This window comes from Copadichromis virginalis, linkage group LG20 (genome assembly GCF_057382275.1).
Source record: "Copadichromis virginalis isolate Kocher_CV1m ecotype Utaka linkage group LG20, C_Virginalis_male_GT1.1, whole genome shotgun sequence".
NCBI classification, from domain to species: domain Eukaryota; kingdom Metazoa; phylum Chordata; class Actinopteri; order Cichliformes; family Cichlidae; genus Copadichromis; species Copadichromis virginalis.
In genome coordinates this window covers 19,053,916-19,069,955 of record NC_140637.1, presented here as the reverse complement: position 1 = coordinate 19,069,955, position 16,040 = coordinate 19,053,916, and the positions used below count along the sequence as shown (strand labels likewise).

At 43.7% G+C, this 16,040-nt stretch overlaps 2 protein-coding genes across 4 annotated transcripts in view; both read left to right on the top strand.

Annotated features, from left to right (window-relative positions):
• LOC146684646 (metabotropic glutamate receptor 4-like) overlaps positions 1 to 16,040 on the top strand; it is a 205,144-nt gene that overhangs the window by 15,497 nt on the left and 173,607 nt on the right. The window lies entirely within an intron of this gene.
• LOC146684649 (uncharacterized) lies at positions 13,674 to 16,010 on the top strand. The gene is made up of 2 exons (XM_085443781.1): positions 13,674 to 14,181; positions 14,705 to 16,010. The coding sequence occupies exons 1-2, from the start codon at positions 13,797 to 13,799 to the stop codon at positions 15,745 to 15,747; spliced, it is 1,428 nt and encodes a 475-aa protein (XP_085299907.1). The 5' UTR covers positions 13,674 to 13,796; the 3' UTR covers positions 15,748 to 16,010.

Sequence of the window (16,040 nt, the reverse complement as noted above, 5' to 3'; positions counted from 1 at the left end):
AGCTCTGGGTAGTGATTGCAGAAAACGGCTTGGAGATACAAGCGGCAGAAATGATCTTTCTCCAAAGGGTGGCTGGCCTCTCCCTTAGAGATATGGTGAGGAGTTCAGTGATTCAAGAGGGCCTTGGAGTAGAGCTGCTCTCTATGTCAAAAGCAGCCACTTTACTTGGTTCGAGCATTTAATTAAGATGCCTAATTGCCTAACATCCCATGTAAATATAACGGAAATATGACATATTTACTTACACTGTAATAACAGTGCTTACATGTTTTAAAAAGATGCCCATCTACTGTTTATTTTAGGAAACTCCTTGCTTACTACAAGAAGGTCTACAGATTTGTACACAGGTGTGTGTTGCATTTTCAGTGGGCAGTTTCATGATTCAAGATACCTGAAATTCATCTGACTTACACACCGTGTCCTGTCTTTGTTTACAACTTTTTAATGGGGACACTGTAGACTCTCCTCAGTCAATACAAACACTATTCCAGACCCCAGCTGCTTCACAACTCAGCAGCATGAAGCCGAACAATGCACGTACACAGCTGTGTGTTTGTTACCTCTTAAGACATTGCACTGATGTATGATGGAGACTTAGTCTAACTTTAGCCCTAACTACTGATAACTTAACGTAACCTTAGCCTAATATTACCCCAGTGGGCATGGCTTCACATTAAAGTTTAATTATCTACACTACTTGCTTTCTTGTTCCTATTATCTGACTGTGCAAACAGATTTAGGTCCCCATAATATGAGCAATACTCGAAACACACGCACACATTCAGTGGTACTGTTAGAATGCCTTAGGCTTTTCTTTTCTGGATGTCTTACCCATGTAGAGAAATATCGGTGCGTGGCATGCAGTGCATTTGATATATTTGGGTGTTCCGCTAGATTAAGTACTACTGGTTCCACCAACATACTCGATTGTAAGAATAAAAATATACATCGTCTTTCTGAAAAAACAAACAAGCATAAAAAGGCACATAAAAGGCAAATTCTGTACAAGTTGCTCTAGTTTTGTTTTGGAGGACATACGGTACTGTGCAAAAGTCTTGAGCCACCTTTTTTTCTTTATAATTCTTCTTTTTTATTCCTTTATAATTTGCATCTAAAGACACAGACTTGTAATTTTTAAACCAGTCTTGAGCATTAGTTTTGAAGGTCTTTCAAAGTATTTCTTTCAGCATTGGCTGCTTTGTCCATAATTTTCAGTCCAGTCTTTGTACCTGACCATTTTCAGAAGAATGTTTCTTTTTATCTGTTGAACCACTGATGCTGATCTTTCATTAAAGCATAAAAATTTCACCCATCTCAGGGATGTTATCAGTGTTGTGTCTACACATAACAGACAACTTGGCAAAGTACCCATTTAAACAGTATCTTTAGACACTTTATTCTTAGTAGCCTTTGGGAAAAACATATAATTTGCTCTCATTTCGTTCATTGGATCTATGAAAAATGCCAAACATAACACAGTTTGACAGGCATAAAATAGGATTTTTGCACCAACAAGATGATTCCTAAAGAGCTGTTAGCCAAAACCTTGGCATATCTTGGAATGGCATGCCATTAAAATTTTTAGAGAAACCAAAGAAGTAGGTGACAAAAGCAAAAGTGTCAGGCCTAACAAAGTAAAGACCTCACACAGGACCTGGGAGATGCATCTGGCCCTTCAGTTGATCCAGCTATTGTTCGCCGAAGCCTCATCGGAAATGGTTTGAGTGGACGGGTGGCTGAGGTGTGCCAAATTACACAACAACAAAGTGGCTACAGGTCTTATTGAATTTTAAGTGTTTGGTTCAAAATAATGTCAATGTGTATGAAGGAGTATGAGTATCTACAGTCGTCTGCATAACATGCTGCCAGTAGAGTAAAAGCACGCTTAGATAGAATTTATATAGAACCTTTTCTTCACAAAGCATCAAGAACTATTTCGAAAAGAAATTACTTATTAAAGAAATTGAAACAAGAAATTGTTTTTGCAGTTTCATGGCTTTTTGGTAACCAAAAAAAAAAAAAACCCAAACACACATGAAACCAGTCTTCTCTTTGAATTAAAATGTTCAGTTTCTAAAACCCATGTATAAGAAGGTAGGGGAGTCATTATAACATATTTTATATAATCTGAACCAATAATGCACTAAGGTCAGCTCTCATAATTGTCAGTTAGGCTTTTACTTGCATATCAATAGTAACCAAGTTCCTGCACAGTACAGAAGAGAAATGCTTTTAGCCAAAGTGACATGACTTCTGTTCCTATATGAATCCGTTTTGTGCTGTTTTCACTTGCAGATCTTCAGCTGCCTTTTCCTTGGTGTCTCCACTTGAGTCCACAGTCAGTTCCTCATACCTGAACTGAATTAGATATTTAAATGAATGGCTGTACTGGTATTTTGTATATCTCTGCATACTAAGAACAATAGTAGACAACAATGGATTATATTAGAATTTTGAACACTAGGAACAAGTCTGGCTATTTTCCCCCCCAAATTTAAATAATATGCAAAATAGTGCTGACTCTAAGGAACTCTAATTGTGTGAACCAAAGGCCATCTTCCAGGTGTACTGTGTAGGCACTCTTAACTTCCAGTCTTCCATCAAAGCGTTGCACTAAACCCACCTGTGCAGACTTGATTCAGACCTTTCTAATGAAATGCTCCATCTCTGTCATCAGACTGCTCCTTTCACAATCTATTACACCTTATACATTCATTGCTCTGGTATACATTATATGCCACTGATTTCTGCTATCCTGCTGCATTGTTTTAATTATGAGGAGGAAGGGGGTTACTGCTGAAAGTTCACCAGAAAGTCATTTCATTATTTTCCATTTTATGGATTTTTTCCCCATGGAGTTCAGCATGTTTTCCTGGGTAATTTCACCACCTTGTTTGGTGGCCTTCTCTCTGTAGCAGCAATGATAACTAAAGATCAGTGGCTAATGTTTAATGCATATATATTGGTGAGTTTAGTTTTCTTTGATGTTAATGTGTTTGCAGGGTTTAGCATCCACCAGTCCAATGCACAACACATTTCCTCTAAAGTTGCACCCTTCATAAATGACCACAGGGTTGAATTCTGGAATAATCTCCACCGACAGATTGGTGGTGCTGCATGTAATGGAATAGCTTAGATGTTTATTGGAATTTAGACCAGTGTATTTGCCTACAAGGTACAACATAAATTGCAACTTTAGAGCTACTTGGGCCATCGAATGTGACAACATGGAGAACCAAAAATATTAGCTTGCAAACCTCAACATACAAGTTAATGAGTAATACATTTTAGTAACCGTAAATCTCCTTATTAGTACCAACTTTTCTCCAAAGCATATACAAAACTACATGTATGTATAACTTTTGGGTTACTTTAGTATCTCTTTTTAATTCCAATCCATGCTGGTAGTCTGCACTTAACACCTCTATAGATTTCTTTTCAGATCAAAAAGTTTTATATGAAAAAACACAAATACGACAACTGGGCATATATCTATAAATTTTGGATTCTGGTCTTACTGGCTTGTAACACCTTAGAAGGGTCCCTTGTCATATTTTGGATGTCCAGGTTTTCAGGGCACTTCAACCAAAAATATATTTCTTCTTAATTTTCTCAGATTCCACATTTTGATGTTTAAGGTGTAAATGGGTATGTTTTACTTCTGTCTTACTCTTAATTTTCTTGCAGTACACTTCAGAGTAATCTTGTGACAGCTTTTAATCCACAGGTTAAGAGTCTGAAGAAATCACATCTGTTTCATCAGATTTCTCTGAGGCTGATAGCGTTGACATTGTCAGACCAATCTGATAATGATTTTTACAGGACTGTTTGAGTCCAAATTTTTGAGGACTTTGAGCACACCATCAGATTTGTTTCGAAAATAGATTCTGCCAACACAAATACAGTTGTCTGTGGAAACAGACTTAGATTATTTTAGACAAACTTACATTTTTATTAGATATTTTTAAACAAGAACATTTGATCTTATGGTATCACAGCACCCATAATGGAACAGCGACAAGGTGATAGGCTCAGCACAATGTCTAAACATCCAGATGTCTGGATACAATTCAATGGAATGACCAAAAAATTTGCAAAGCTGAGTACAAATCACAAACAAACTGCAACATTACTAACGACTACCAGATTAGTCATCTAGTATAATTTGTTTGTTTTACAGTGAAGATACTTGTTAGACAAAGATTTATCTAAAAACCTGCTGTACTTAATTATTATTTGCAGTACTGGTTAACAAACTCATTAAACCAGAGTGTCTGTGACAGAGAGCTGCCCGTTCCCCCGAGCCTCGAGTGGGATGCACAGGATCATTAGAGGCTAATGTAAGTCTGGTTGAGGTCAGTTGCTGCAGTAATGGAAAAATACAACCTTAAAGCACAACATGCCAAGCTTTAGATAACTTGTGTAGGATTTTATCTATATTTGTGCTGTTATATGTTTTTCTATCTACCACCTACACAAAAATATACAGTCCATAGGAAATGTTATTAGATGACTGATCTCAGTATTTTCTCATCTTATTTAAAAAAAAAAAAAACCCAAAACAGTTCTGAAAGTGTTTGCAGGACACCAGGAAAACTAATCGACACCTATTTAAAAATAAGAATAATAATTTATTCAAAGTTGAAGAAGAATATGCTGCCCACTTCCTCATTCTACCCTCAAAAAAGATGTGCTAGATATTTTAATGTGAGGCTAATGTGGCGTCAGTCATGATGATAATTGTAACTTTTCACCTCCACACTAAACTGAACTTCTCCAAGAACATCTACAACTCTCTGATTACATTTACAATCTCTTATGACAGCCCTCGTAATTGTAAAGCGATCAAGCAAACTCTTAGCCAAGCTATGTTGTTGCTTAAATTATGAAGCCTTGTGAAATCCCTTTATGAATTATTTTTCCTACACCCCCCACCGCCCACCCCCACCCTTCTCTCTTTGGTTGTCGCATAGAACATGTCTAATCTACTTAAAACAAGTTGAAAGACTAGTAATATAAATGAGACTGCTTGGCCATCTGAGGATCTGTCTTCATTAGAAGTGGATCTGGACAGAGTTTCTATTAGCTCACTATCAAGATGGGGAGACTGTGAGGAGGAAATTACGCATGTCACAAGACAAAGTGCGCGCGGCCCAGAGCTTAGCCCAATGGAGGATGAAAAGCCTTAATCAATGACAAGGACTACCGGTGACAGGGCACCATGATCTCCCCATGCGTCACAATGTAGAAGATTATATCCAGCCTCTGACAGATTGACACTTCCTCTGTGAGTTCCTGGCTGAAAACAGAGAAGGATTGCACTGCTTCTCTCTTCTCTGCTCCTTTTCCTTCCTTTGTTCTTTACAATCAAAGGTCTTCCCCAGATTTGGGTCATTACATTTTTTTTTACCTCATCTGCAACAGTAACAACACTTAATATTCTTTTAAAGATAACAGCACTAGAACGCACCCCAGGAGGACCATGTGCGTATCTTGCCAACACTGACAGTAAATTAGAGTTATAATGGAACTGAAAAGTTCAAAATATCACGATGTTGTCATGTGGAATATTCAGTTTAAAGGTCATGAGCCCTCTGAAAGAAAATTCTCGTTGTTATGTTTTTCTTATCTGTTTCTCGTTTCTCTTTTTTGTCCTTGTCACATTAATCTTATGAATCAGCCAGTCAGCACCGCTCATAAAAACACTCTTCTGTTCATTTCAGGCATCCGTGTAGAGTATTTGAATTAGTCATATGCCATTATCACACCTGCACTATAAAAGTGTTTTTTTTTGTTTTTTTTTTAACTCATCTGCAGCTAAAAATGGTTCTCTGGGGGAAAGCAATGGCTTTTCAAAAAGAAAGAAGGGCTCATTACTTTCGCCTGACCTTATTAAATTACACACAAGATACATTTTTGAGCTACACTTCTGCAGACAGGATGCTGAATTTAAAGACGAATACACAGGTATGACATCATTAAAGGAAAAAAACCTGCCTGCCACAACTGGCTGCTTCATCCATTGCCAAGGTTACTGGCCACAAGTTCCTTTGTCATTCCTCTTCGTCATGGGGCACTGTCTGATAATTATCTTGATTTAATAGCTCTGTTCCTCTGAGGCAACTGTCCTAATTAACAAACAAGGAGCCAATATTTTGATCTTGCCACCAAATCAAAAGGGTGCTAATTGTGCATATCATAGCCTAAAGCTAAGACTGTTGTCTGAATGCTGTAACTGCACCAGCGGTCAAACTTCGTTGTTGTATTTTGTGCATTTTTTTTCATCTATATCATCATATCATCAATGCTACTCGAGAGATTTAATATATCCGATTACTCTTTTATTGAACTCAATATTTAAGCAAACTGCAAAAAGGTACAAATAACAGCACAAAAAAAGTGTGTAACTCCAGCAGAGGATTTCTCTAAAGTCTGCTGGCTGCATGAATCAGGAATCAGCAGTTATATCCACAGGCTGACAAGATAACAAGTACTGAATCTATCACCTAACTTTGGTACAGTAACAAAACTGATAAACCCTTATGCCTCAGAGCGTCAGAGAGTCTGTTCTGCATTTCTGGCTTAAAGGGGTTGGGAAAACATGATTCAGTTATTCACTACCTGCAATATTTAAGCAAGCAAAAATCTGGCACGCAATACACAAGTGTGCCTGCAAAGAATGTGTATGCTTACTTACATGGCTGGTAGCTAGTTTAGTAACATAAAAGCAGCTTTTGTATTGCATGCATGCAGCTATTTCCCAGAGTTTTGCTTAATTTAGTTTATTCACACTCCCAGATTTCTGCAGGCACAAACTTGTAGTCTTCTGCCAGAGCTAAAGTGGACTGTGTATAAAAAAATGGACCAAGCCACCATCATGTCACCCGGTGGTTTGCGCAATCTTTAAACCAAAACTATGTTTTCTGCTTGGCTGTAAACACGGTATATCTGCAGCATAGCTGGACCTTTTAACAAAGGTATGTAAGCCACTTGGGGTTGGCTTTTTGAAGAAATTCAAGGAACTGTAGGTTTTGATATTTCCACACTGGCTTAGTTTTCTAACTCTGCAAGTTGCTGCTTGGTTCAACTGATGCTGACTCGCATTACTCAGACATTTAAGGGATTATCACTGGATGCACAAAAGCTGTTTTTATGCCCGTATGCAGTCAAATGTGATTTTGTCAAACTGGTTATGCTTTACATTTTTTCAGGGAAAGAAGAGATTAATTAGCAGTTAGTAGAAACAATGCCAGAGGGGACCAACTCAAGCACTGTATTCATATCACTCTTGGGGACTGGCTTCATATAGAGTGTAGTCTTTAAATTTCACAACAGCTTTTAGTAGTGAAAATGTCATTAGTCATCTCTAAAGTAAGCACTGATCTTGCAGCAGTGCAATGTTTTGGTAAGTCTCTGCTTCAAAAATATTACTATTACTGTTAAAATTTCAGTTTAAGTTGACCTAAAATAAAATCCAAATTAGATTTACAAAGATCAAAATATTCCAAAGAAAGAAGGGCAGGAAGAAGAAAAAGAAAAACTGTCACGGCCAGGCGGATCAGCTGCACGCTGATCAGCCCTCTCTGTTTCTCTTCCTCTTCTCTCTCGCCGGGGCGGAACTCACTGTGGGTTCATGCCCTTGGCCCACGCCCTCGGGAGATGAGACCCAGGTGTCTCATTAAGGGGAGCAGCATTTAAGCCAGGAGGTGACTGCTGTTCGTCGCTGGATCGTTGTCTACCACGCGTTAGTAAAGTCAAAGCTACAGCAAGTTTAGTGAAGAGTGTTTTCCTCTGTGCATCGTCCTTAACCCTGTCTCCCTGTCTACAGAACCTCTTGGATTTTTCCCCGTGTGTTTCCCGTGTGGCAGTGTTGGAGTGTGAACCTGTGATCGTGTGAGTGGATATTCTGAAGAATGTATGCTTTCCCTTGGACTTCCCTGGAGACCCCTTCTTCCCCCACTCAGCTGTATATAACACCCCCCTGCACATTCTTGTATATACACCTGGTGACTTGTAAATAAACTCTTCTTGTAAGCATCAGTACCGGAGTCCTGCGCTTGAGTCCTCCTTCCAACCGTAACAATAACGATCCAGCCATCATGGACTCAGCGGACTCAAACCCCACCCAGCAACCCGTCCTCACCCCGGAGGCAATTCTGGAACGCCACGAACACATGCTTCGGCACATAAATCAACAACTGGCCGCACTCACTCAAGCCCTCGCTCAACGTCTACCGTCGGTAAGCCCACCCTCACCCTCTCCGTCTGTTTCTCCTCAGCTATCGGCTCCCAGTCCCTCTGCAGCCGCTCCGCCTGTTTCCCCCACGCCGGCCCCCACAGAACCACCGGAGCGATCGTTACCAGCGCCGGAGCCTTTCTCGGGTGAGTTCGATAAATGTGGTGGATTTTTGACTCAGATCACACTACAATTCCGTCAGTTACGAAGAACATATGAGACAGATGGGGCCAAAATCGCCTTTATGGTTCAACTATTACGCGGGCACGCATTAAACTGGGCGCAAGCTGTTTTGAGAACAGCCCCGGACATTTCTTATGAGGACTTCCTCACCAAATTTAAGAGTGTTTTTGAAAGAGGCACTGGAGCGGAGGCGGCTGCCCACAGACTGTTAAATTTGAAGCAGGGGAGGCGGAGTATGGCGGATTTTTCGGTCGAATTCTGGACCTTGGCCGAAGAGACTGGCTGGGGGCAGTCGGCATTGATAAGTACTCTCCTGAATAATGTTTGTGATGAGTTAAAGAGAGAACTGATGATGAGAGATGTTCCTAAGACCTTGTCTGATGTGATTACGCTGTGTGTGAAGTTGGATGAGCACCTACGGGCGCGTCGGGGAATCGGAAACTACATTTCCCAGAGGCCCCCGGGGCGCATGGAGACGTCAGGTGGGGGCGCGCCTAGCGGCAGTCACTCGTTGGACAGCACGGAAGAAAGTGAACAGCCCATGCAACTGGGCCGCTCCAGTCTGTCGCCCGAGGAGCGGTATCGTCGCTGGAGGGCCGGTGAGTGCTATTATTGTGGCCGCAAGGGCCATATTGCCATGGATTGCCAGGCGCGGCTAAAAGACAGCGCCCGCCGGTAGTGAGGAGTGTACGGGTGGGCGAGGTCTCATGTTCTCAGTCTCCTCCTCGTCTCATGATTGCGGCTAAGCTAACGGTTCGTCTCAGGACTCATTCTCTCGACGCTCTGATTGATTCCGGGGCAGAACAGAATTTTATTGATGCCTCGCTGGCACTGAAGTTAGGTTTTAGCACGGAGCCTCTGTCTCATTCACTCCAAGTCACAGCCCTTAGTGGCCAGCGTCTTCCAGACATTACTCATGTCACAGAACCGATTTCCCTGTCTCTTTCCGGCAATCATGTTGAAACCATACAGTTGTACGTCTTTAAGGCCCCACTCACTCCACTAGTCTTGGGCTATCCCTGGCTGTGTCAACATAACCCTGTGATTGATTGGAGGAAAAAGAGTATTTCGGGGTGGGGGGAGGAGTGTCACATGTCCTGTTTAAAAGCCGCCACCCCCGCCATGAACCTACCACTCAATAAAACTATTTCAGAACCGCCTGATCTGTCCTCCATACCGTCTGACTATCACGACCTGGCGCAAGTGTTTTGTAAAGATAAGGCACGCTCTCTTCCCCCTCACCGGCCGTACGATTGTGGGATTGACCTCCTCCCAGGCGCGCCGCTTCCGACCAGTAGGTTGTATAGCCTGTCTCGACCGGAGCGGGAAAGCATGGAAAATTACATCAATGAGTCACTTGCCGCTGGTCTCATTCGCCCCTTGTCCTCACCTGTTGCTGCTGGTTTCTTTTTTGTCACCAAAAAAGATAAAAGTTTACGGCCCTGTATTGACTATCGCGGCCTCAACGCCATCACAGTTAAAAACAAGTATCCCCTCCCTCTGCTGAGTTCCGCGTTCGAGCTGCTTCAGGGTGCCACCATCTTCACAAAGTTGGACCTGCGCAACGCCTACCATCTGGTGAGGATTAGGGAGGGAGACGAGTGGAAGACGGCTTTCAATACTCACCTGGGCCATTTCGAATATCTTGTGATGCCTTTTGGTCTCACCAATGCTCCAGCTGTGTTTCAGGCTCTCGTGAATGACGTGCTCCGAGATTTCATCGACCATTTCGTTTTCATTTACTTGGATGACATCCTCATCTTCTCCCAGTCTGTCGCCGACCACCGACGCCATGTCAGGCAAGTGCTTCAGCGTCTCCTCGAAAATCTTTGTTAAAGGGGAGAAGTGTGAGTTTCATGTCTCAACTGTTTCCTTCCTGGGCCACGTCATAGATCGGGGTAACCTCAAGACTGATCCCGCAAAGGTTCAAGCCGTTGTTGACTGGCCGACCCCCTCTAACCATAAACAGCTTCAAAGCTTTCTGGGGTTCGCGAACTTTTATCGGCGCTTTGTTCGCAACTATAGTAAACTGGTCCTGCCTCTGACCCGTCTTACTTCTCCCAAGGTTCCCTTCTGCTGGGATGGGCTGGCTCAACGTGCGTTTGCCCATCTGAAGGACCGCTTTGCCTCGGCGCCCATTCTCGTCCAACCCGATCTCGACCGGCAGTTCGTTGTGGAGGTGGATGCCTCGGACGCTGGAGTGGGGGCGGTGCTTTCCCAGCAGCAAGGAGGTAAGCTGCATCCCTGTGCCTACTTTTCACGCCGTCTCACCTCTGCAGAGAGCAACTATGATGTGGGAGATCGAGAGCTACTAGCCATCAAGCTAGCCCTGGAGGAGTGGCGCCATTGGTTAGAGGGTGCTGCCCAGCCGTTTGTGGTCTGGACCGATCACAAGAACTTGGAGTACATTCGATTGGCAAAACGCCTCAACGCCAGGCAAGCCAGGTGGGCCCTGTTTTTCACTAGATTCCAGTTTATGATCACTTACAGACCCGGTTCCCGTAATGTCAAGCCAGACGCCCTCTCACGCCAATTCGCCGCCTCCGAAGACGCAACTCGGGACTCTCCCATTCTACCGCCCACCTGTGTAGTCGGGGCCCTGACCTGGGAGATCGAGTCGGCTATTCGAGAGGCTCAGCGGACAGAACCGGACCCTGGAACGGGCCCTCCAGGGTTGCTCTTCGTCCCCCCCTCAGTAAGGTCACGAGTGTTACATTGGGCTCATACTGCCAGATTCACCTGCCACCCGGGGGTCCACCGCACTATTACCTTCCTCCAACGTTTCGCCTGGTGGCCTTCCCTTGCCAAAGACGTCCGCGAGTATATTTCCGCATGCTCGACCTGCGCTCAAAACAAGAGTGTCCATCAACCACCCTCTGGCCTCCTTTACCCTCTGCCGACTCCGAGCCGCCCTTGGTCGCACATCGCTGTTGACTTCATCACTGGTCTGCCCGTCTCGTCAGGTAACTCTGTGATTCTCACCATTGTGGACCGCTTCTCCAAAGCTGCTCATTTTGTCGCCCTCCCTAAGCTCCCCACTGCTCTAGAGACCGCCCGGCTGCTAGCTGACCACGTGTTTCGCCTCCATGGCATCCCCACGGACATTGTGTCAGACAGAGGACCGCAGTTCACGTCGCGTGTATGGAAGGAGTTCTGCAGTGCCCTCGGAGCTCAGGTCAGTCTCTCCTCTGGTTTCCACCCGCAGACGAATGGCCAAACGGAGCGTGCCAACCAGGAGCTCGAAGCTGCTCTCCGGTGCTTGGTCTCCACTAACCAGTCAACTTGGAGCGAGCAACTGTCATGGATTGAGTATGCTCATAACAGCCTTACCTCCTCTGCCACCGGTGTGTCCCCTTTCGAGGCGTCCTTGGGCTATCAACCGCCACTCTTCCCAGCCGTCGAGGGTGAGCACTTTGTTCCCTCTGTCCAACAGCATCTTCGGAGGTGTCGGCGCGCCTGGAGAGCGACTCGGGCCTCCCTTCTCCGCACGGTGGAACGCAATAAGCGCCTGGCGGATCGCCACCGGACCCCTGCTCCCACCTACACACCTGGACAAAAGGTTTGGCTGTCTACCAGATTCATCCCCCTCAGGTCTGAGTCCAAGAAACTGTCTCCCACTTTCATCGGTCCCTTTGAGGTCGACTCTGTGATTAACCCTGTCTCTGTCCGCCTTCGCCTGCCCCGGAATATGAGGATCCATAACTCCTTCCACGTGTCGCAAGTGAAGCCGTGTCTCTCTAGTCCTCTGTGCCCTCCTTCCGGACCCCCTCCACCCGCCCGGGTCATTGATGGCCACCCGGCTTTCACCGTTTCGCGGATCATGGATGTCCGGCGCCGGGGGCGCGGTCTGCAGTATCTCGTGGATTGGGAGGGCTACGGGATGGAGGAGCGTTCTTGGATCCCGCGGGCGGCCCTCTTGGATCGGGGTGTGGTGCGGGCGTTCCATGCGGCTCACCCTGACAAGCCTGGGGGTCGCCGGGAGGCTCCCGTCGGGGGGGGGGGGGGTACTGTCACGGCCAGGCGGATCAGCTGCACGCTGATCAGCCCTCTCTGTTTCTCTTCCTCTTCTCTCTCGCCGGGGCGGAACTCACTGTGGGTTCATGCCCTTGGCCCACGCCCTCGGGAGATGAGACCCAGGTGTCTCATTAAGGGGAGCAGCATTTAAGCCAGGAGGTGACTGCTGTTCGTCGCTGGATCGTTGTCTACCACGCGTTAGTAAAGTCAAAGCTACAGCAAGTTTAGTGAAGAGTGTTTTCCTCTGTGCATCGTCCTTAACCCTGTCTCCCTGTCTACAGAACCTCTTGGATTTTTCCCCGTGTGTTTCCCGTGTGGCAGTGTTGGAGTGTGAACCTGTGATCGTGTGAGTGGATATTCTGAAGAATGTATGCTTTCCCTTGGACTTCCCTGGAGACCCCTTCTTCCCCCACTCAGCTGTATATAACACCCCCCTGCACATTCTTGTATATACACCTGGTGACTTGTAAATAAACTCTTCTTGTAAGCATCAGTACCGGAGTCCTGCGCTTGAGTCCTCCTTCCAACCGTAACAAAAAGAGGAGGACTGAAAGGATGAACTTGATGCAGTGGGTTGAAGTGAGGACATTAGCTGCAATAGTACTATCACTGAGCTGCCTATGGTGCAGAGAAAACTGAACAAAAGGAAGAATATTAGGCTAAAGTGGGCATTTAATTATTTAGGCCATTAGTATAACTAACTGTCTGTACCTTCAATAGCCATAAACAATGTGATATAGATGAGAATGTAGTTAAAAGACACATTTCAACTGACTTTAAAAAGGATCAAGACAAAAAGGAAAACAACAACATCAAAGCATTAATCAAAAAAATAATGTCACAACTACAAAATCTAATATGAATCCAATGATACACAAAATCACAGAAACATTATATCACATGTCTGACATATCAAAGGCCATTTTCACTGCAGCATATTTGCCTCTCTCCTATTGCTGCATATTTTACTTTTTGCCAGTGGTTATGTAATGAGGCTTGTCACCAGAGGTTTGGCCAACACAAGAGACCCTCCTCTCTTCCTCTGAGTAAGTGCCAAGAAAGAAAACCTGGGGTTACAAGGAAAAGGCTTAGAATGAAAATCACTTACACAAGATTTAATGACCAGGATCGCAAACAACGGTCTGACAAAAGCAAGAGATGCTGCAGATGCAGCTCTTTTGTACAAAAAGCCAGAGTATCCACAGGTTTCTGTAAGAGCGTACGTAGGCTGCCATGACAGACCACTACTTCCGTTGTCCGGTTTTATACTTCCGGTTACTCAAAGCGAGACCCAGCGTTCAGTCGTTGCTAACAACAAAATCAGTTACTTTGTGCGGTAATAAGTGGCTTTACCTGTTCGAAGATGAGCTCGGGTTCAACGTGTGCTGTCGTCGGCTGCCACAATAATTCAAGAAAACTGAAAAACGCATTAGAAACATTTTGCCTTGAGCATCAACAACTTAGAAAGGCCTGTCCGTGCCCACCGCCCTACGCACTGCACTCTATGCCGTGGAAGGAGGATCGGAAACTGGCGTGGCTGGCAGCTTTAAGACTCAAACACCCTCCAAAGAGAGTTTATGTTTGCTCCTTTCATTTTATCGATAAAAAGCCCACAGAGCTACACCCCGACCCGGAGCTTTATCTGGGCTATGACCGACCCCCACCGAAGAAAAGAAGAAGGCTCACTCGGACCACTTTGAGTGTGACAGCTTCCAGTAATACGAACAAAAACACAGAATCTGTACCCGGTAAGTGAAAGTGTAAATGTGGTTTGCCACCGTTTCGCATTTTAAACACGCAATTCTTTACTTTTACTAAATAATAGCCTATGGTGAATGGCGTTAGTATCAGCACTAGCTGGTTATTAGCAGCAAAGTCTAAATTTTAACGAAAGTTTATAATAATAATAATAATGCCAAAAGATTAGCTCCAAGGGCTGTAAAAGTCTTAGGTTTGTGTTTATAAAGAACATGTTTTTTCAAGTCGAGAAAACTCAAGTAAAAAAGTTAAAGGCAACCTTTGCAAAAATACCAACAGTTGTGACTTTTTTTAGAATGTAAAATAAAATCTAATCACATTAATTGAATAAAATTGTGACAAATTTTTAGGGGACTTAGGAACATTTTATGTTGACATTTATGATTTTGCATTTGTGTGAAAAAATGTAGAATGAGAAATTTCACTCAAATATAATAAGCTAAGTGACACTTTACAGTTTCTCTTATGCTAACAGTTTGACTGTACATCTGATCATATTTTTGTCTTATTCAGACTCCACAGTGTTACGTTCAGTGGAATTAGACCAGGCCAGCATCTCCACACAACCCCCTGAGCCACATCTGCACTCAGTCCACACACAGTGGGAGGATCCTTCGCAACAAGACCATCAATACTGCAACAGGTCTCGCAGAAAAGATGTGCAGGATAAGATGACTCAGTGTGATGAAGTTGCATATTTCATTCTTCAAAATGATGCAGACGCTTTGCTGTACACTGGGATAGCCTTAGAAACATTTAACACACTTGTGTCGACACTGGAAGGATATGACAACAATGAATTTACCATGCCTGTCCGAGATCAAGTCCTCATGACACTTATGAAATTAAAGAGTAACCGTGTAATAGGTGACCTAAGCCGCCAGTTTCATATATCACAAAGCATGGCCAGCAAGATCATCTCACACTGGTTAGACAAGCTGGAGGAAGTTCTCCGACCATTAATTCCATGGCTGCCAAAAGAAACTATTCAAGCAACTATGCCTGAAGCCTTCAAGAAGAACTTTCCAAATAGTACATGCATTATAGACTGCAGTGAGACCCTTTTACAGAAACCCAGAAATCTGGGCTCAAGAGGGGAATCATACAGCCATTATTATTCACACAACACAGTCAAATATTTGGTTGCTGTTGCACCATGTGGACTAATCATGTTTGTGTCTGCGGCATATGGCGGCCGATGTAGTGACAAATTTATCACAATGGACTCTGGAATATTAACATACCTAAAACCTGGTGATGAAGTCATGGCAGATAGAGGTTTTACAATTAAAGACTTACTCTTTGAGAGAAAAGTTAGATTAGTAATACCCGCTTTCACAAAAAAACGTAGACCGCTAACTGAGGAACAGGTAACATACACACGTCGGATTGCAAATGTAAGAATCCATGTTGAAAGAGCAATCAGACGCTTGAAAGTCTACAAAATACTTTCACAAATTGTTCCTATAAGCATGGCTCCTAAAGTAGACAAGATACTGAGAATATGTGCTGCTCTAGTGAACTTAAGAGAGGATCTCATTCGTGATACACAATAATTGTGTATGTTATGAACAATTGTGGACTCGGGGATATTAAGATGGTTACTCAGGACATAAAGTTGCGTAGTGTAATGTAATTATTTTAAAATTTGATGTACATATATGTAGAGAGTAAATAATTCCAGGTCTCACTTTTTTATCTTGTGTTCTAGATGAAAGGTTATGTGATACAGTGTGTGTGTGCGTATGTATGTATGTATGTATGTGTATATATAAAACAATTGCAATCAATCAATTGAACAATTATTACTTTTTTATTCAACCACGATGTGATAAATTTCTTAAATGAA

What these genes read in the sequence shown, in the direction of transcription:
- LOC146684649 (XM_085443781.1), top strand. Translation starts at nt 13,797, where the DNA reads ATGAGCTCGGGTTCAACGTGTGCTGTCGTCGGCTGCCACAATAATTCA. An exon ending in AAACACAGAATCTGTACCCG is followed by an intron (nt 14,182 to 14,704) that starts GTAAGTGAAAGT and finishes TGTCTTATTCAG; the next exon opens with ACTCCACAGTGTTACGTTCA.